The sequence below is a fragment of the Muscardinus avellanarius genome, assembly GCF_963383645.1.
Source record: "Muscardinus avellanarius genome assembly, chromosome: 9".
NCBI classification, from domain to species: domain Eukaryota; kingdom Metazoa; phylum Chordata; class Mammalia; order Rodentia; family Gliridae; genus Muscardinus; species Muscardinus avellanarius.
The window spans coordinates 56,681,363-56,703,426 of record NC_137795.1 but is presented as its reverse complement, the minus strand read 5'-3'; the positions used below and the strand labels follow the sequence as shown (position 1 = coordinate 56,703,426).

Below are 22,064 nucleotides of genomic sequence, written 5' to 3'. Positions count from 1 at the left end.
ATTGTGAAGTCTGGATAATATTGATTGATCATGTAATTTGATATATAAATTAAATTCCAGATAAAAAATATGTTACAATTTTGGGATATTTGTCAAAGAATCAATTAGTTTTAATTATCATGGTATTCAAAAGATAAAAGGACTCAGGAATAAGGGAAATAAGAGTCTCTCAATACATATATAAAGAGAAATAAACATTTGGGCTATAATAAAAATAATATATTGTGTATGTTATTTTGCTGTTGGTGCTTTCTCCAACCCTACAATTTAGTAACTATCAGGTTTCTGTTTTGAATAGCAAATTGATAATGAGACTTAGAAAGGAAGAGAGTTATCAATAACATGTGCAGTAATATGAATTTTTGTGTTAATTAATGAATAATTTGTACCATAGAGGCATTTGAATGACTTGTAATTTTAAAATTGAATTGATGCTGTTATATTCAAAGAAAATTGCAACCCACGATATTAAATCTAATAGGTAACACATGTATATTCTACTATATATTTTGCTATATAATCATGTAGTTCTATTATGTAATTTTTATTATATAATTTTCTGTGGAATTCATTAGGGGTAAAATCCTAAAAAATTTGATCTGGCTCAAATTACATAGCTATAGATATGCAAAACCACTTAACATATAATAATAGTGGGTTTTTTTTTTTTTTTTGCAGTACTGAGGATGGAACCCAGGTGCATTGTACCTCTGATCTACACCCCAAGCCCTATTTTTTATTCATTATTTTGAAACAGAGTCTCATTGAGTTGCAAAGGGCCTCACTAAGTGCTGAGGCTGGCCATGAACTGCATTCCTCCTGTCTCAGCATCCCAAATGCTGGGATTACAAGCGTGCCCCACCACATCCTGCTAATAATAGCGTTTCAATGAGTAGGTTTTTATATAATATTCTACTTTTGTTATATTTTAGGAATTTATATATCATGTTTAAACCACTGCACAATAACAACTGATAAATAGTGACAGACTTAGTTTAGTGTATGTGGTGATATCACTAGCTCTTGTCATAAGGATGTTAAAAAGTAGATTAATATTTAACCAAATGCAAGTCTTTTCTTCATGATCTCTGAAAAAGGCAGTTGGTTTTCCAGATTCCAATGGAATATAGCAACTGATGAGGTATTCAAGACATTTTAGGGCAATGAAGCCCATCAGTAGACAAATTCTTCAACAAAAAGTTAACACATTATAAATTCTACTTATTAATATTAGTGACATACACGCTGATAAATTAATACCCAACTATACTAAAGAAATCAAATATTATGTATATTAGAAAATAAAAAATAGGAAGAATGAGATAAAAATAAATTTTATTTATTTATTTATTTATTTATTTATTTATTTATTTATTTATTTATTTATTTTAGTGGTACTGGAGTTCCTGGAAGCCCTTCTACCTTCTGGCTATACTCCCAGACCTATTTTATACTTTTTTTAAATTTGGAAACAGGGTCTCTTAAGCCAGCGTGGCTGGCTTCGAACCTGAGTAATCCTCCTGTCTATGCCTCCCAAGAGCGGGGATTACAAGCGAGCGCCACCACGCCTGGGAATAAAAATAAATTTAAATGAAACATTTTGTATATGATTCTAAGCTTCATCTCGGTGGATTTTTTGACATATGACATCTTGCTTTGACATTACTATACTCAGTTGAATATGTAGTAGCCCATTGCAACTCAAAGCTTCACATTTGTCTGTCTATATTGCCTCTTTGGCTTTGTCATCCACAACTGTGCCATTAACTAGTGTTGACAGAGGTTGATCAGTCTCCTATACCCTTCAGGGAAACTAACCAAGCAAAAGTTCAAAATTAGAAGCTGTGATTTGGCCAAAGTGAGTTTGCAAAGCAGATACAACTTGTAGTTAGAACGTGGTCATTGTCTCTTGTGTCTTTTAAGGTAGGCAAAAAATATCTATCTTGTTTGCATCACCTAGGTATGAAGAACAAATACTCTTTAGGAAACTAGAAAATCATTTCTTTTCCTCCCTTCAGCAACACACACCCCTCTGAGAATGAATATTATATTTAAATGTTTTAGGTTTTCATGTGTGAAAACTTATCGCATATTTTAATTATTGTCCCATACATAGAAGCTATTTTCCACATGAACAGTACATCTTGCCTTAATGACTTTTGGAACAAATTGATATGAATAAATAAAGCACATCAATAGAGTTCACATATAAAATTTTATATCTCCTGCTCTTCAAATAATTTTTTTGAAGAGTTACCATTCATCTAGTGAGTTCTTGACTCTTTGTGTCCCTTAGGGAAATGGCACAAGGCCTTCTCAAGTGTTAGATTGTGCATTTGGGTTTCTGATTTAGTGGAACAGTGTGTAAAAATCTCTCATAATCAGAACACTCCCTATTGGCTTCACATCTGAAGATCCCCAAGAGTGCTGTTTGTCCCAGGGAACATCTGGAATAGATTATATGCAGTTAATTGGCTCCAGGTCGAGCTTGTTACAGACAGTAGCTTGCAGTATAACCTATGCAATTCACTAAATCTACCTACTTTGGGTAAATCACACCTACTTCTCCTAATAACTCCTGCCAGATGTAGGGTGCAGGCACATGTATGTGTACACAAAACCCGCACACACAGAGGAAGGTAGCAAAATGTCAGTAAAGCGGTGGAGATGTTGGCAAGACACTTATCTCATAAATTACCTCAATTAATAGATGAGTTATTGAATTCAAAGAACTGTTGGAAAGAAAAAGAGTCAAGAGGAGTAGAGTATAAAAAGTGACTGTTATATAGCAGAAAAATATTCAATGTTTTTTATAAAGTTATAGTAGATTCAGGATTCTTGGTTTATTTTGCTCCTACCCCTTAGTGTAGGTTTCAGTACGTGTGGGTACTTATAAGAATGACATAGAAGTAAAGAAAGTAATGCTTTGATTTTTAGCTTATTCAACAATATTAATGATTTGGGTTACAGTGAACAGTGTGACTACTGTTCATTGAAAACCAAAACATCCATCTTTTTAACTTACGGTGCTGGAGGCACAGGGCATGTCTTAGCGATTAATGACCAGTTGGAGGAGTAGATATCTCAATACATAGCCAAGGACCATTAACCCTAACTAGTCATTAATTTCCAGAAATTGTCCTGTACTGAGGTCATTATTGCTAATAAAATGCATCTAAGGAAAGTCCCCTCTCTTATGCCTCTGTACATAAATATATATTCACATTATATGTATTATTATAAATCATGGAATAGTAAAGAAGTATTTCACAGGACCAGAATCTCTGGAAAACTACCCAATGAGAAATTTAACACACTCAGTCTCTACATTTCATTGACTTTTCACCATTTTCAGGAAATGGGTAGGAGAAAGAACACATGTTTGTATGCAGAGGCTATGTGTGGCTGCAGTCAGAGATCAGCATTTTGCTAACATATGAAAGTAGGGGAAAGTGAAAGGAACAGGAAAACAAAATTTGAGAGGCACTGATGGATGTGAGTGCAGCCACACACAGGATCCAGTACCAGTTGCAGTAAAAAGTGATGAGCTGTTTTGAGTCATAATATATTAGGCACCCAAATAGAAATGAGGCAAATTTTTTTTCAATTTCTTACTTTTTTTGTTTTTTTTATTTTATTTTATTATTTTATTTATTAATTTTTAATTGGTGCATTGTAGTCATATATCAATCACATTTGAGTATAAGACTTGAGAGGCTATACAAGCACACATCATCCAATTAGCCCTCATCCAGCCCCCATCCCATTCCCTCCCCTTCCCTCGATCCCACGCTTGTTTGGTGATTAACTTTGATACATTTGTTTATGTACCTCCTGCATTTTAAAGAGGCTCCATCCTCCCCTATTCCATACCCTCTGATTGGTCACCTTAGTTGCTTCACTATAGGGCCCTTTCTATAGCTCGACCTCTTCTTGTTGCCCCTTTCCTCCTAGTTATTGCTGATTAGGGGAAGCATCTGATTCATATTTTCTGCAATATTTCTCTGTGCATGTTGTGTTACAAGTGCCGATCCCACTCTTGACAGCCCCAGTAGTGGCCTGGGTACCCGGTGGACTGATCCAGACCTTGCTGGCTCAAGCAGCTGCCTTGCCTCATGGGAGGCCCCGATTCTGGTCTCGCTGGCCCCGACACCAGCCTAACCCCTCAGCTGGCTCCGATCCCGGCCTCGGAGGCCCCAGTAGTGGCCTTGCCTCACGGCAGGCTTTGATGCCGGCCATTGGCCCCAGCACAGGCCTAACCTCTCAGCAGGCTCCAATCCCGGCCTCAGAAGTGCCAGTACCAGCCTAGCCTCACGGCAGGCTCCAGTCCCAGCCTCGCTGGCCCCAGCACCGGCCTAACCCCTCGGCAGGCTCTGATCCCAGCCTCGGAGGCCTGAAATGAGGCAAATTTAAGAGTTAGCTTAAATGCTTCTTTGGTATCTTCTTTCTCCCATCCCTAGTTAGGTGTACTATAATTCCCTTCCCTCTCCGAGCTCTCTGAATCTGTCAGGCTGCCTGCTTAGCTATTCTGGAACATATATATTCAAATATGTATATATATTCAAATATTTTTACTAGTTATATAAATATATTAAAATATATGTGTATAAAACTTATAATGGCAAGCGAAGCTAGCTTTTAAAGAGCATCTATAAGTAAAAAAATACATTCAAGCCGGGCCTGGTGGCGCAAGCTTGTAATACCAGCATTCGGGAGGCTGAGACAGGAGAATTGCAATTCGAGGACAGCCTCAGCTACTTAGTGAGGCCCTTTGCAACTCAGTGAGAACCTGTTTCAAAAATAAAGAATGGAGAAATAGGGCTGGGAGTATAGCTTGGAGGTAGAATACTCCTGGGTTCCATCCCCAATACAGAAAGAAAAATATATCCACTTTTAGTGGTACGAAGGCAAACTAAAACACCGCCAATATGCATTTTTTAAAGAAATTATTAAGCAATGGCAGTACTTGGAAGGCTGAGACAGAAAAAAAAAATCACAGGTTCAAGGTTAGCCTCAGCAATTTAGAGAAACCCTATTTCAAAATAAAAAGGTCTGAGTGCATAGCTTGGGTTTGATTCCCAGGAAAGGAAAGAGGAAAGGAAGGAAGGAAGAAAGGAAGGAAGGAAGGAAGGAAGGAAGGAAGGAAGGAAGGAAAGAGAGAAAAGGAGAGAAAGATAAAAAGAGAGAAGAGAGAAAAGAAAAATTCAAATCATAATTTTGAATATAATGTGCTAATTTTTTTCCTACACATCATCAACAAAAGTGATATTCTTTTGTGTAAAAAGCTTGAACATTGTTTTCTATTACTTTTAAAGTAATAAAAATAAATAGGTAAAATAAAATAATATGATTCTTTTGTTCTTAGAGCTTGTCAAATATACTATTTAAACAGAAACTTCATTAAAATGTATTATATTCAAGTATGCATAATTCAAATTTTAAAAATGAAATTTTAATAAATCACTGCTGATCATATAGATCTTTTTGCTCAGAAGGAAATTGTTGTCTTTCAAATTATAACCAATTAGGTGAAACTTTTAATAAATGCCTAGTCATATGAATGAAATATGTGCTATGTGGCATATGTAATAAGATTATTTAAATGCAATAATCAACAAAAATAATTTAAAATACTCACACATTGCACACAAAGAATAATTTGGCACTTCCTGTGTTATGTTTGAAGATAGTGAAAATAATTGATAAGAGCATTTCTATTCAACATTTCATGAAGAAACAATAAAAGATTCAAGTCTATCAATCTTCATATACATAAAGTAAATTAAATTAGCTCAAAATTTTATGTTATTTCACTTTCCCACATTGAGTTTTAATATCTGAGGTCTAAGGTAACTTAGAACTTTGGTATTCAGACTAAGGAATTTTACTAAAGTGAAAAATCGATCTTCCTTAAAAAATTCACTCTATGAGATCTCTTAAAACCAAAGCATTGGGAGGAGGAAACAAGTGCTGTGTGCATGTACTTCACTGTCAACATGATTTACATTATGATGTGAGACTATAATGCACCAATAAAAGCATATTTAAAAACTAAGGCATAATAAACATAATATATTGATTTTGAATATTAAATAATTCAAATAGTTTTTAAAATTAATATATATTTACCATTGATGCAGCAGTTAAAACAGATTCCACATATAGAATTCTCCTTGGAAACCAACATAGCTTGTTTATCCTGGAAAGACAAGAACTACATTAATGGAGAAAGAAGGGAAGTTGATGATTCCATTAGGAGTCGAAAATTAGTTGACTCTACCTGAATGAAAGCAGTAGTAGACTTAGGTCTTGCGACCATAGGCTCTTCTTGTTGGTTTTTAAGTTCTTTATACATTCTGGATATTAGTTTTCTGTCATGAGAGTAGATGGCAAAGATTTTCTCCTACTTGAAGGCTCTTTTCAAACTCTTGATTGGTCCCTTTACTATGTATGCAGAAGCTTTTTAATTTTATGCCATACTATTTATTAATTCTTGGTATTATATGCTGAGCTCCAGATTCTCACTTGGGAAGTCAATCCCCCCAATTTAAATAGACTTTTAAAATGTCTTGCCAGGTGTGATAGTGCACATGTGTAATCCCAGTACTTGGAAGGCTGAAACAGGAGGATCACAGGTTTAAGAACAGCAATTTCGGGAGAACTTTAGGCACTAAGAAACCCTGCTTCTAAATTAAAAATAAAATAGGGCTGTGGAAAGAGCTTGAAGGTAGAATGCCCCTGGTTTCAGTCCCCAGAAAAAGAACAATAAAAATGTCTTGCAAGTCATAAACTAGAGAATAACTCTTTCAAAATAGGAGCTTTTGTCTGTTTTCTTTTGAGGATCTTTTGTTTGGGGATGACATGGAAGATGAGTATGCTTTCTATCAGTGCTTCTGTTTGATTAAAGAATTAAACAAGTGGCACCATAAAAAAGTTTTATTTTCAGATATTTTTATTAAAAACAAAACCAAAAAATAAAAACTTCAGCAGAGAAAGAGATATGTTCATTAGCAAAATTTTTGGATTTTTAGCAGTACAATCATTTCTACATCTAACTAAATACAGTGCTGAATTTTATTTCAGTTTCTAGTTCATTTTCTCTGCAATAATTTTGTAAAACTAAAACTAAAAAACAATTAAAAAGTCTTTAAAAGTGTATATGCATTCAGAATATATATATATATATTTTTTTTTTTGAGGGACTGGGGATGGAACCCAGGGGCATTCAACCTCTGAGATACACCCCCTGCCCTATTTTTTATTCTTTATTTTCAAAACGGGTCTCACTGAGTTGCAGAGGGCCTCACTAAGTAGCTGAGGCTGTTCGAGAACCACGATCCTCCAGTCTCAGCCTCCCGAATGCTGGGATTACAAGTGTGTGTCACCACACCTGGCTTCAGAAGATTTTAATATAGTAGCTTGGCATGGTATCACATTCTTTTAATTCCAGTACTTGGGAAGCTGAAACAGGAGGATTACAAATGTGAGACCAGCCTCAGCAACTTAAAGAGATCCTTAGCAACTTAGGGAAAGCTTCTCTCAAAACAAAATATAAGAAAAGGGCAATGAATGTAGCTCAAAGGTAGAATGTCCCTGAGTTCAATCCTTAGTATTAAAGAAAAAAAGATTATAAGTCTAGGAAAATGTACAAAATTGCTATCTTAGTAATCCTTGGTTATTTTTATTTTTAGATTTCATTTACATTGAAAAGAACATTGTTTTCATCATGAATGCTAATAAAGATGAGAAAACAAAATCCAGAGAACAAGATTCTCACCTTTTCCATGCTTTGATGGTGCTGAGCATAACTGTGCTGTTTCTTCCAGTCACTGGAACTACTAAACAAAATATCCCACGACTCAAGCTAAGCTACAAAGGTAAATATATAAATACCTCTATGTTTTTTTAAGATTTCTGAATGACTTTTTTGACTTAGAAATGCATATTGAATCTTATGGAATGTTTGTAGTGTTAGTATCAGTTAATAAGAACATTGTTAGAGGACACAGATCCCAACTATTTATTTTGTGAGGGAAAAAAATACCAAAGGTATTCAAGTACATTTTTATTTCAGTATTTATAATGAGCAATTTGGTCTGCATGCTGTAATCAACTTTATATTAACCAACCTCTAAAGTTAGAAAATGTTAATTTCCATGTAAGTACTACTTATTATCATTACTATTATTATTCCTAAGTAGAAGGGATTATTTATTTATTGTGGTAACAAAGATGGAACCCGCAGACATTCTACCTCCAAGCTATACCACCAGCCCAATTTTATTTCTCATTGGGAAAAAGGGTCTTGCAGGTTACTGAGAGGTTCTAAGTTGCCAAGGCTGGCTTCAAACCTGAAATCCTCCTGTCTCAGTCCCAAGTACTGGGATTACAGGCATGTGCTACTGCACTCAGGTAGATGAGATTATTTAAATAAATACCTTTCAGAAAAATTCTGACACTCTAGAATAAATTTAAAATCCCAACCATATACATGTTTTGAAATAAAAAAGTCATATGAAAGAGTTAAAATAGAAAAAATATAAAATCTAAGAAATTAAATCTCAGCCAATTGTTTTGAACAGTTAACTTCATATAAAAAATAGTTTATAAGCATTATAGTCTGTTTGGTAGGGCAAAAGGGAGCTATGTCATGAGATTGTTGGGTTGTCATGGACCATGCATAAATCTGGTAAGAACTTTAGAAAGAGTATTTCCTAAGTAAAGACAACTTTTGCTGTGAATAAACCCAGTCAACTATTTTTGGTTGATTTTTTTGGGGGGAGGGGTACTGGGGATAGAACCCAGAGGTATTCTATCTCTGAGCTACACCTGCAGCCCTATTTTTTTTTTTTTTTGAAACAGGGTCTCACTGAGATGCAAAGGGCCTCACTAAATAGCTGAGGCTGTCCCTGAACTGTGGATTTCCTGTCTCAACCTCCCAAATGCTAGGATTTTAAGAGTGCTTCCCCAAGCCTGGCTTAGTTTATTTCTTTTTGAATAGATTTTACACACAATTGGCTTGCTAATTGGGAGATAGAAAAAAAGTATTTATGTCCAATCTATTCCATGACAGCGCTTACCTAACTTTGGCTCTTATTCTTTGGGTCTTATTAAAGAATTTTCACAGTGAGATTCTTTTAGTGAATATGTCTGTAAATTTAAGAACAGTTTAAAACAACGTCATTGAATATATTTTAACCTAAAATTTGACAGATGCCTTTCTAGAGCTGTGTTTTTTTTTTTTTTTTTTTTTTTTTTATCCTTTAAATGTGTTGCTTTGCCGGGCGTGGTGGCGCACACTTGTGATCTCAGCGTTCAGGAGGCTGAGACTGGAGGACCTTGGTTTGCAGACAGCCTCAGCTACTTAGTTACTGAGGCCCTCTGTAACTTAATGGGACCCTGTTTCAAAATAAAGAATAAAAAATAGGGCAGGGGCTGTAGCTCAGAGGTCGAGTGCCCCTGGGTTTCATTCCCAGACCTAAAAAAAAAAAAAAAAAAAGTGCTGCTTCAAGCTTTTTAATTAGAAAAAGAAATAAATTAGGACTATAGTCACTTTTCCTTAAAAAGAAAGATAATCATAAAGAGGCTCATTTGACAAAAGTCATAGTGAAGTAGGCATATCCTAGAAAATACAGATATATCATTAATCCCAATGCATTGTTAAAGCAGAAAAAGCAATTGAAGTGAACTTCCTTATCGTATGCATTGGTACCTAGATAGGTCATTCCTGTTTATTAGTGTAAGTTTAAATACAAATATTTTTTAAAAGAAATTTTTTCTAAGTAATGCTAGAAACTAAAATATGCCTCTGTCATCTTGTACTCCATTAAGATGTATGACTACAGTGCACCAATAAAAAATTAAAAATGAGTTAAGAATAAATAAGAAAATAAAATATTGCTATAGTAGGTGATAGATTTGTTATTAAGAGATAGATCAGCTCTTTCACTGATATGCACTGTTTGTGCACCATTAAAATGATTAATCACTTTATCTAATTCTAGATTTCTTTCATCTGAAAATTAGTTTCTCCTTGAAATTTGATTCTCTTTGGGTATCAAATTAAATAGTATATGAGCAAGCTCATCAAGATGTTATAAAGTACAAAATGGATGCTGTGACTGAGTTAAAAATAATTTAAGTATAATGTATTATTGAAGAAAGATATAAAGAACATCAATTTCTTTAAAAATGCAATCTTAATTATAGTTAGGCATCTTGATCAGGAATTTTGTTGACAGATAACGGGAAAATGCTTGAAATAAAAGCCTATGATAATTCATCATCCTGGGAATCTTCCTTCCAAGTCAATGCATATTAAATGAACATACTTCCCTTCTTTTGATGAGAAAACTGAAGAAAGTTGAGCATGGTGGTACACACTTGTAATCCCAGTACTGGGGAGGCTGAGACAGGAAGATCCAGCTTGGAGGACAGTTTCACAAACAAAAAAATTAAAAGGTCTGGATCCATATCTTAGGGATAGAATGTCCCTGGGTGTGGCTACACACACACACACACACACACACACACACACACACACACACTAAAGGGAAAATATTTATGTATCATTAAACTAAGTACGTTGTTTTATCAGTTTTAGCGATTTAGGAATAAATTAGTTAGGGATGTACAGATTTGACCAATTAAGTATTATGAAGAAAAAATTAATTACATAAATCTACACATGTCATGACTTAAATGTTTGAGAATCCCTAGCACGAGGAAGAAGGAATCTGGCTCTTTAATGCAAGCAAGCTGAGGATAATGGGGCTCCAGTGTCCCTGTCACTGTTGCTCCAAGTGTGGTTCAATGATCAAGAGCATCGCATAACCTGGGAACTTGCTAGAAATGCAGACTCTCAGGCCTGTTCTGTGGCTTCTAAATGACAATCGGAATTTTTCAAAGAACCCTAGTTGGCGTGACTGCACGTGAAACCCCGAGAAGCTGTACTTTTCTGCGCTGTGTTTTATTTACACCAGCCCCCAACATGAGCACGTGGCATCAAGGCAGGAATCTTCTGCAACTGCAAAGCATTAGAGCCACAGTCGGGTTTCCACGTGGCGCACTAATGTCTATAAATTATTAATATGTCAGTAACAAATCATGAGTTAGATGGGAGCGAGATAAGACAAGGCAAACAAAATACTAGTCTGAAAAAAAAAAAACATGAGTTAAATCCTTATTAGACTTCAATAATTCAATTGCAAGAATTGGCACTAAAATACAACAGTGATTTAGACTTTTTTTTTATCTACAAGGGCTTATAGTCCTTTTAAGGGACAAAATAAATGCACAAAATCCCTTCAAAGATTAGTGCTGTAGTATAAATAAATCCAACTGTTTCAAAGAATTTAGGGAATAAAAGGTATGAAAATGACCTCTGCGCATTAGCGAGGTTGAACATTTTTTGAAGGAAGTTCATGTGAGCATTGGAGGATGCCAATTATGAAATTGACCTACTTTAACTGAAAGTAAGAGAAAAATTGAATAGGCGGCATCATGTGGTAGAGACTGATGGAGAGAAGGCATAGAAGGAGGTCATTTGTGAGTCTGTTATGTAAGTTAGAGAAGGCGTAGTATGTATCTTAGCTTAGCTAGCAATAAGAATAAATATTTGAAGCCGAGAAGTTGGCACATGCCACCCACTCTTTGGGAGGCTGAGTCAGGAGAATCATTGGTTTGAGGCCAGCTTTCAAAACCTCAACTTTAGGTGTCTGTTTTGAAGCCATTAATAAAGAACTAACAATTTGTGATAAACAATTTGTGAGAAAATATAAACAAGAAGCATTATTTTATTGTTTGTACTCTATAAAATACTGCCTGAATTGAAAAACAATATTATATTGTTTTTTTCCTGGGGTTGAGAGGGTACTGGGTATTACATTCAGAGTCATTCTACCTCTAAGCTATAGCTCCTTTTATTTTTTGTTTTAAAGCAAGGTCTCTCTAGGTTCCAGAGAGTCTCACTAAGTTGGTTAGGTTGGTCTTGAACTTGCAATCATCCTGTCTCAGTTTCCCAAGTACTGGGATTACAAGCATGCACCACAAATCTAGCTCTATGATATTTCTTTTAACTTTTCTCTTAGAAGTATATTTACACTGGGCATGGTGGTGCACACTTGTAATACCAGCACTTGGGAGATTGAGACAGGAGGATTATACAGGTTCGAAGCCAGCCTCAGCTGCTTAGTGAGGCGCTCAGCAACTCAGTCAGACCCTCTTTCCAAATAAAATATAAAATAGGCCTGAGAGTGTAGTCCAGAGGTAGAAAGCCCCTGAGTTCCATTCCTGGTACCACACACAAAAAAAAGGATAGAAGTATATTTACTTATTATTAACTCTGAGCACATCTACTCTTGTCTTATGCTTCTAAGACAAGAGGATCCTCATCTGGAGAAAACTCAGAGAAAGTTCTTACACATGATTGGCATCTGTTTGTTCTGAATGGAAAACCAAACTGAAATTTTCCTGAATCAGTGGAAATTAAATTTCAGATCACATGTCACCATTAGAGCCCAGCATGATATATAAAATATATACACCATATGAAATATGGCAAAATATTTTAAATTTCATAATAGCAAGAGTGAAGACATGATTTGAACAACTTCCATGAAAAGTAGAAGTCACTTTCAAAGGCTTAGGGACACAGATGGCATGAAACTTCTCAACTGTGACCAAACTCTCACATATGCTTCCTAACAGTGTTTTTAATATACACATATTTAACTATAATTAAGTTAAATTAATTTTAAAATATAATTGTTATAAAATGCTATTTTTAAATAATACTCAGAACCCTTTGCTCACACATTATTTTGGAATGGTCCTAGTGAGGAGTTACCTTCTATTGTCATGGTTACCTTGCTCCTGAGAGTCTGTAAAGTTTTTGCTTCCTAGGGTTTTTGATTTGTTTCATTTTGCTTTGTCTTTTTTTTTTTTTTTCAGATCTGGGGATGGAACTCAGGGGCATTTGACCTCTGAGCTACACCCCCTGCCTTATTTTTTATTCTTTATTTTGAAACCGGGTCTCACTGAGTTACAGAGGGCCTCACTAAGTAGCTGAGGCTGTCCGCGAACCGCGATCCTCCAGGTCTCAGCCTTCCGAATGCTGGGGTTACAAGCGTGCGCCACCACGCCCGGCTTTGCTTTGTCTTTTATTTATTTATTTTTTTTCAGTACTGGGGTTGAACCTGGGTATTCTACCACTGAGCCAAACCTCAGCCCTTTTTATTTATTTATTATTATTTTTTTAATTTTGAACCAAGATCACACTAAGTTGCTGAGTCTTGCCAAGTCACTAAGGCTAGCCTTAAATCCATGATCCTCCAGTCTCAGCCTCACAAGGACTGTGATTGCAGGCATACACCAAAAACGTGGCTTATTTCCTAGGTTTCTAAGAAGTTAAACTTACATATTTGATTCAAACAAATCCTCATTCATTTGTGACATGGTATTCTGAAATTTGAAAAGGAAGAAATTCTAAATTCTGAGCTATACCTCTAGCCCTATTTTTTTATTATTTATTTTGAAAAAGGGTCACACTAAGTTGCATAGGAGCCTCACTAAGTAGCTGAGACTGGCTATGAACCTGTGATCCTCCTGTCTCAGCCTCCCAAGAACTGGGGTTACAAGCGTGCACCACTACTTCCGGCTTAATTTCTCTTTTTTATTTATTTTTTGTGCTTTTATTGGTGCATTATAGTCTCACATCATAATGTAAATCATGTTGACAACAGTAGTAGTTATTTATTATGCTCATTTTTTTGTTTTGTAGACCAATAACAATATTTATCAATTATACTAAAGTTTTTGAAAATGTTAAAAGGACTTATTCTTTCTGAAAGTGAATTTAAAAGGGCTCATAATTATAAATTATGAATTTCACATATGATGGATTGTATAAAGCATTCACTATTGATCCTAGCCAAATAAGAATAAACCTGTGATCTAAAAGTATAGCTGTAGGTAGAAATGTGACAATGTAAAAATTACTACAATCCTACTTCACATCCTGTCCTGGCAAGGACATAGGTCCAATGATGTAATAAGCTTTGTTTCTAATTTATGCTTCCCCATGTGATCTCATTTGATTTATTATTGACATCGTTATGTTCTAAGACCTAATGAACACAATGATCTCCAACATGCCATTGCAGAAAAAGCAAATGAGAATTTGATGTTTGATGTTGTTCTTTCTAATTTGAACTTGCATTTCCAGGAAGAAAACAGGGTTGGATATTGTACTTAGGGAAGCATAATGCTAATATATTTGTAATCTTGAAGTAATCTTTGGTAGGGAGTATATGTTTGATTGATATTCTTTATATGTGTTGTATTGTTTGAATAGTTAGCTATGTAAATTAAATATATGCAGAGCTTACTGGACACTTTTGTGTAGGTGGAGGTGAGCTTGATTAGTGAAATATTTTTACAAGATCCCAAGCTTCAGCAAAGCTGTTGAAAGTCAGGTGAGGCCAATTTAAGATGAGATCGTTTTCCCAAGGTTAAATCCAGGGTAGAATTCATGCTTTTCTTTGGACCAAAACCTGGAAAAGCAAACGTATTTTGTGAGAACCTGAAGAGACTCAATCAGTTGACTCAGAGACTTGTTTTTACTTTGGAATGAGCAGGATTCATTCTCTTTGCTCAGTTTCTAACCTAAACGGAGAGAAAGTTTTTTGTTGGAAATGGTTTGATAGACAAAAGTTTTTAGTGAGTATGGGAAGAAGCTTTAAAGGAACTCCATAGAGGAGATCCTAGAATACTAAGTCAGTATGAGAAGTCCTGGGAATTATAGATAGGGCAGAAAAGCAAAGTTCAAGGGAAAGACAGGAATAGAAAGGGGACTGAAAGGCTTAAAGACAAACTACTTACATGGTTTTGCAGAAAGCACACTGGAGAACTGACTGGATTCAAGCGCCCTTAGAGAGCCCTACTGAGATAACTGCTATTTCCTTAAGGAAGAGGAGTGGGTGGGACAAGAATTTCTACCAAATATCCTGACATGGCAGGGAAAGGTGACTGTGTTTTGATCTGGATCTATTTTTAGTAGTAAACTTTCTCTGCTAAGGATTCTGCTCTTTAGAATAGAGTGGAATTTAACATTCTCCCAAACTGATTTCCTTTTTGCCCCAATGAATCTCTGCCTTTAACAACCTCGGTTTTCTTACTGTTCATTCATTTGATTCTTAATCTAGTCATTAAATGTTGTTCTTTGAAGGATGTGGCAAGACTTTTTTTTTATTAGCAATGTGGCCTTAAGAGAGAAACTGAAAGCTCCACCCAGTTCAGGATTTCTGGCAATACAAGCAGGGTTTTTAAGCGTATGGGATCCTGTTCATTTAACAGTCAAAAACTGAGGAAGTCTGTGTTGCTTAATCCTCAATTTATTAGTTTCAATATGACTAACTACTCCCTTCCTTTCTGAGATGAAAAGAATGTAGAGCATCAGGTCAAAAAACAATTTTTTTTCCTGACTGAATGAACAATTGTATTAAGGGCCACAAGAAAGCAATACAAAGAGTTTCTTTCAAAGCAAATATTTATTTCAAGTGGGAACCGGAATTACCTGGCCTGTAGCCCACCCATCACCTGGAGGAGTACCTGGCCATGAGTGAGAAAATCCTTTGGGCTGGACTCCTCCACTTAGAGCAAGTTAGCGCTGTGAAGTCCATTGACTCGTTCTGGACCTCACTGAATTAATAACCTGAGAGTCAAAAAGGATAGTTTAAAAGATCCCTTTTGAGCTTGAATTTTTTTACTCTATATGTGTTCTTCCCAAGGATTAGAGACTACCTGCTTTTAGAAAGAACAGTAGCAATTAGTAGTAGATAGGTGAATTACAGCCTATTTTTGTTTGATAGGTTTTTTTTTAAACAAAACTAAAGTACTAGTGTCGTAGAACTCACTTTGTTTCTCTGCCCACACTTCAGAGATCTGAAAAACTCAGCACTATTAGGTTTGCTAATAGATATAGAGATAAGAAGTTCTTTCTGTTTTACTACTGAAGATACTTAATAGTCTACCAATTTCAGTACTCTTTTTCTTAGTCATTTTTTATTTATTTATTTATTTATTTATTTATTTATTTATTTATTTATTTATTTATTTTTGCTGGGGATGAACATTTCTTCTTTACCACCCCATAAATTCCATGAGGACAGGATTGTTCCAATCTTGTTATCAGGGTCTTTTTAGCAGAGAACTGACTTTTAGGGGAATCCGTTATGGCCTTCAAAAGTCAAATTTTATGAGACTAGTGACTGTCTTGTGTTAAAAGTGAGAAATTATTTTAAATATAGTTACTGACAATATTTTAAAAATAGTAAAATTTTCTCATGACTTTTAAAAAGATGCCTAGAGATACTGAAGGCTTTTGCCGTTCTTTGTAGAAAAATCCACACATATACACAAATATGAAAACTTCATGTTTCTTCTAGGGATTTTGATCATTAAAACTCTTCCACTAGTCTGTAATGGGCCACTGATCAAGAGTCAAGGCCACCTCTGTCATCCTTACAACAAAATATATTATAGACAATGACTTTAATATTTAAATAAAAAAATACATGATCTGTCATATCTTTCTGCCATGTATTTTATAATTATTCAAATTGAAGATTTTTGAAGAATATTTTGCTAGAACAAAAGTGCTAATTTGAGCACCTGGGAGATTGTGGGAGATTACAAACTAAGAACAAGCTAATTGGAGAATGCACTGCTAAAAATAATAATTAAAAGAAATGGTTGCAGTGGATTCGGTCTCAGGTTTAAATAGATAGAACAACGAAGTTATTTAGGACCTAGAGGCCAATGGGTCTGACTTCCCAAGGAAGGGTGCGGCTCATTCACCAAGCACAGAGCATGTCTTCTCTAAATAGCACAGATGAAGCTACATACTCACCCCTAGAGTTCCTGTTTGAAACGACTGAAAACTGAATGATTTTAAGAGGACATGCCTAAGAATTTCCATAGGAAAAAAGATAAAGCTCTGAGATTAGCATCAGGCAAAGCTAGCCTCCATATTATATTCCTAAAATCTAAGGTTTATGTATTTATTTTAAGTATTAAGATATAGTCTCTGGAGTTAACAAAGAGTTTTTTTTTTTTTTTTTCTGAGTTTTGGTCAATGATCCTGTAGAAACAAAAATGACTTTGCTTGCCTTGGCAGAGATGCAAGAAAGATAAGCTGTTTGGGGAAAAGGGGACCTGTTCCAAGCCCTGTCCCAAGGTCTTTTCATAGTGTGAGCGTCAGCCTAAGACATTTTCATATGTAATCCCTAAGTCTAATTATTTAATTTGGCTAAAAAGCATTGGCGAAGCAGGCTTTAATCATTCCGATGCTAGAGCTGTCACAAGGCAACATTAAATCATTTGGAAATGATAGTGCTCCAGGTTAGTCAATATTTTTGCAGCTGTTTTTCCTTGTCAAGTTTGTTTGAAACTAAACCAAAGAGAATTGGTTATGGTGGAAAAAAATAAAGCAAGTGACTATGTCAGCTGTATGTTTATTTCCCTCGTTGTATAATTAGATGGCAAAAAGTGAGTTACAGGGTTTTTACATATCTTTGTCCTCCCATCAACATTGCTGTAAATCAGGGACTCGCCATGTTGCAAAAATTTCTAAATAGTTTGGTTTATGCTTCAACTCCTCATCCACATGCATGCTGAATACTCGGGCCACACTGGTGTTATAATCTAGAAATTAGTTGTAGTCTTTGTTACTTTCTTGTATAAAACATTTTAGTGGCTTCCAATCACCTCCATGAGCACCAAACTCCAGCCTGACATCATGGGCCCTGGTTATCTGGGCCATTGCTCACCTTCCCCACATACTCTCCACATTGCAGCACACAGAATTTTTTCAAATATTCATGAAGTATTTAGTTTGTCTCAGACTCTGAGCTAGGTGCCAGGAATTTGAAGATAAGTAAGACATGGTCCTGGCCTGAGCTCACAATCCAGAGGAGACATGCAATAGATCCCTTGACCCACAGGGCAAACTTTCTGAGACTCTCAGGCAACTAAAGTTGGGAGAATTCTGAACTCTATATACAAATTTTTTGAGACATACATATATATATATATATATATATTCACACATATATATAAATATATGTAATGAAGCTTAACTTATAAAGTAGAAATGTAAGAAGTTGACAAGTAATGATAAAATAGAATAATCGTGACAATGTGCTATACAAAAATCCATCAAAAAGGAAATCATAATATTTCTCAACTCATATAGTTCTCGTGATGATTTTTTTAACTGAAGATTGAACACAGGGGCACTGTACCTCTAAGCTAAACCTTCAGCTATTTATTTTGTTTTATTTTGAAGAAGGATCTCTTTTTATCCAAGTTGCCCAGGCTGGCCTCAAATCTGTGGTCCTCCTGTCTCAACTTCTAAGTATGAGGATTACAGGCACATGCCATTGTGACCTGCTGATAATATGTTCATTAATAAAACATATTTAGCTCAAACTAGAATTTAATAATCATATTCAAAAGAAAAATTAGTATTCATTAGGCTTTTTTATCTAGCAGTCATAGTTCTAATGACTTTATATAAATTACCTCCATCATGAGACCTGGGCATGGTGGCACACAACTGTAATTTCACTATTTGGGAGGTTGAGATGGGAGGATTACAAATTCAGGGACAGCCTCAGCAATGTACTGAGACTCTCAGCAATTTAGTGAGATCTTGTTTCAAGCCAAAAAACAAAAAGGGATGTGTATATAGCTTGAAGGTAGAATGCCCCTGAGTTCAATCCCTGGTACCACACACAATAAAAGTAATAAATAAAGATAAATCATTGTGAGAACTATATAAGTTGGGAAACATTATGATATTCTTGTTCTGAATTTATTTATAGTCTTTAAACTTTATGTTCATAGTTCATAGCCACATAGTACTATGAACCAGATATTATTCTCATGCTGATCATGTAGTATCTCATTTATCCTTCATACTTATATGGTTTACTACATAGTTATTTTTATTATCCTCATTTTATAGATGAGGAGACTGAAGCACAGAATTTTAAGGTCACAGAGCCAGTGAGTTGTGAGGTCAGTATAGTACCTGGTGTTCTGAATCTCAAGCTCACACTATTACTATGCTGAGTCATGTTTTATTTTGTAATGAATGCTGCAATATATGGCTTGAAATATGTATTATCATAGACACTGATTTATTTCATATAAAGTTCATTAGTGGGCTGGGTGTGGTGGTGCATGCCTATAATTTTAGTACTTAGGAGACTGAGAGAGGAGGATCTCAGATTCAAGGACAACCTCAAGAACTTAGTGAAGTCTTCACAACCCTTTCTCAAAATTAAAATAAAAAAATAGGGTTGGTGATGTAGCACAGAGGTAGAATTCCCCTGGGTTCAATATCTAATAATACACACACACACACACACACACACACACACACACACACACACACACACGGTGCTTTACTGCTTAGATGAAAATACACTATACTCCTGGGGAAGCTCATATATTTACAATCTTGCTCATTTCAATTTTTGTTAAATGAGGTAAATTCCATAGAAAATACAGAATTTCCTGGTTGAGTGAAGATTTGTAAGAACTACATTAATACTGTCATATGTTGTAGATGTATCCTCAAGTCTTTTTCTGAGGCATTATATCATTTTATGTTTGTTATCAATTGATAATAAATTACTTTAAAAATGAATTGGTTTTAAATTCTTAACTTTAATAAAATTATGGATTATTATTAGATAATCTAGGACTACAGTTTATAAGAGGTTATTATTTGGAGTTATTATATTTATAAGAGGTTATTATTTGGAGTTAGCTGGGCATAGTAATGCAAGTTTGTAAACCCAATACTTGCAAAGCTGAGACAGGACTACACGTTCATGGACAGCTTCAGCAAAGAGTGAAACTCAGCTAGACGTGGTGGCACAAGCTTGTAATCCCAGAACTCGGGAGGCTGAGACTGGATGATCGCAGGTTCCAGCCAGCCTCAGGTACTTAGTGAGGCCCTCATTAACCTAGTGAGAGCCTGTTTCAAAATTTAAAAAATATAATAGGAAGTGGGGTGTAGATCAGAGGTAGAATTTCTGCTCCTACACATCAAGATTAAACTGTAATTTGGATTATGGAATTTGTGTGATAATTGTTTGTTAATGTAAGTTCATTGATTGTAAAAAATAAAATGCACCACAGTAGTGGGTTATATTGATAATGCCAGAGGCCATATATGTGTAAAGGCTGGAAGTATGTAGAAATGTCTATACTTTGTCTCAATGTCACTGTTAATCAAAAAGTGCTTTAAAAGATGAAGTTCTATTTCAAAAAATACAAAAAAGAAATAAGAGATTTATAACCCAGTTTTATGTTTGCTTTGCATATTACATCAGGTTTTCAATATTACTATAAGTAGATATTTTAAATTATAATTTAAGAATATGAGCACAAGGTTATAAAAATATTTTGTATTTAATCATTTTTATTTTTACATGTTTCATATTCATTTTAGTACCATGTACATTTATACATAAAATGGTGTTAATTGAAGCAATACATTGCACTTATTTTTAAATGAGTGTATGTTGAAAACTATAGTTGTTTGTAAATATTAAATCGGAATGCTCTTGTTATATATATATATATATATATATATATATATATATATATATATGCATTTCGAAAGAACTATATATAGCAAAATGAAAGAGAGAGAACAAGTAAATATTTTCTTTATTAAGAATTTTTTTCTTTCTTTTCTTCTTTTATTTTTCCATAGACTTGCTGCTTTCAAACAGCTGTATTCCCTTTTTGGGTTCATCAGAAGGACTGGATTTCCAAACACTTCTGCTAGATGAGGAGAGGGGCAGGCTGCTTCTGGGAGCCAAGGATCACATCTTCTTGCTCAATTTGGTTGACTTGAACAAAAATTTTAAGAAGGTCAGTTATTTATCGGTAGTTGATCTGATTCATTTAATTCTGTGCTCTTCTCCCACTCTGTTTTAAGTTATTTAATGTCAAATCCAGTAGACCACTTATGTGTGGGAAAGGAATAGATTATTCAAATACACAGTTTGGATTTTTGTGGATCTAAGTATACATGCATGTTTTATGTTAAGAGTGAATGAGTATTATACTCACAAAAATATGAATAAAAAGGCACAAAAATCAGTTGATATGTACTTATATAGCAGAAATATACAGTTTCGTATTGAAAAATAGCAAGTGAGTATTCATCAAGAATGAACATCTATAACTATAGTAATTTTAAAATTACATCTTATTAACTTTTAATTAACAAATAAGCATACCTGCAAACCACACTGCGGAATTTGTAGCATTTTAACACCATACTATCATACTACTTTCTAAACACTGTCTTTTCACATGTGAGCAAGTTCTTTCTAATGCCCAATATCTCCCAATGAATGAAGATTTGTAATGCCCCTACTGTGGGATATTTAAGGACAGTCTTACCACAAGAAAAAGAAATAAACAAGGGCAAGCAAGATGGTGGCAGAGAAAATTGCTCCAGTGAACATCTCCCTTCAAAAAACAGTTTGAAGTCGGGCGTGGTGGCGCACGCTTGTAATCCCAGCATTCGGGAGGCTGAGACCTGGAGGATCGCGGTTCGCGGACAGCCTCAGCTACTTAGTGAGGCCCTCTGCAACTCAGTGAGACCCGGTTTCAAAATAAAGAATAAAAAATAGGGCAGGGGGTGTAGCTCGGAGGTCGAATGCCCCTGGGTTCCATCCCCAGACCCGCAAACAAACAAACAAACAAAAAAAACAAAAAAACCCAGTTTGAACAGCTAAACACACACTAAACTTCCTTTGACAAGGGATAAGGAAGCCAGGGAAGACACCATAGTGCCCAGTTTTAGTATAATAATAAAAAAAATCATTGAAGAAGACAAAAAAGAAAGAATTGCCAGTGTCACTTCTCCTGCAACTCCAAGCAGTGTGGAAAGAGACATTTCCTGCTCAGGGAAGGGACAAGGAATTATTAATAGTCCAGACCTACATATGAGACCCAGTGACACACAGAGTCTC

The 22,064-nt window shown here is 35.2% G+C and overlaps 1 protein-coding gene across 1 annotated transcript in view; it reads left to right on the top strand.

The window, feature by feature from the left end:
• Positions 1-7,726: 7,726 nt before the first annotated feature.
• SEMA3D (semaphorin 3D) overlaps positions 7,727-22,064 on the top strand; it is a gene marked incomplete at both ends in the record, with an annotated part of 140,803 nt that continues 126,465 nt past the window's right edge. The window contains 2 exons of the mRNA XM_080700828.1: positions 7,727-7,877; positions 20,792-20,952. Of these exons, the coding sequence (XP_080556954.1) occupies positions 7,727-7,877; positions 20,792-20,952 (312 nt within the window). The remainder of the gene's footprint in view (positions 7,878-20,791; positions 20,953-22,064) is intronic.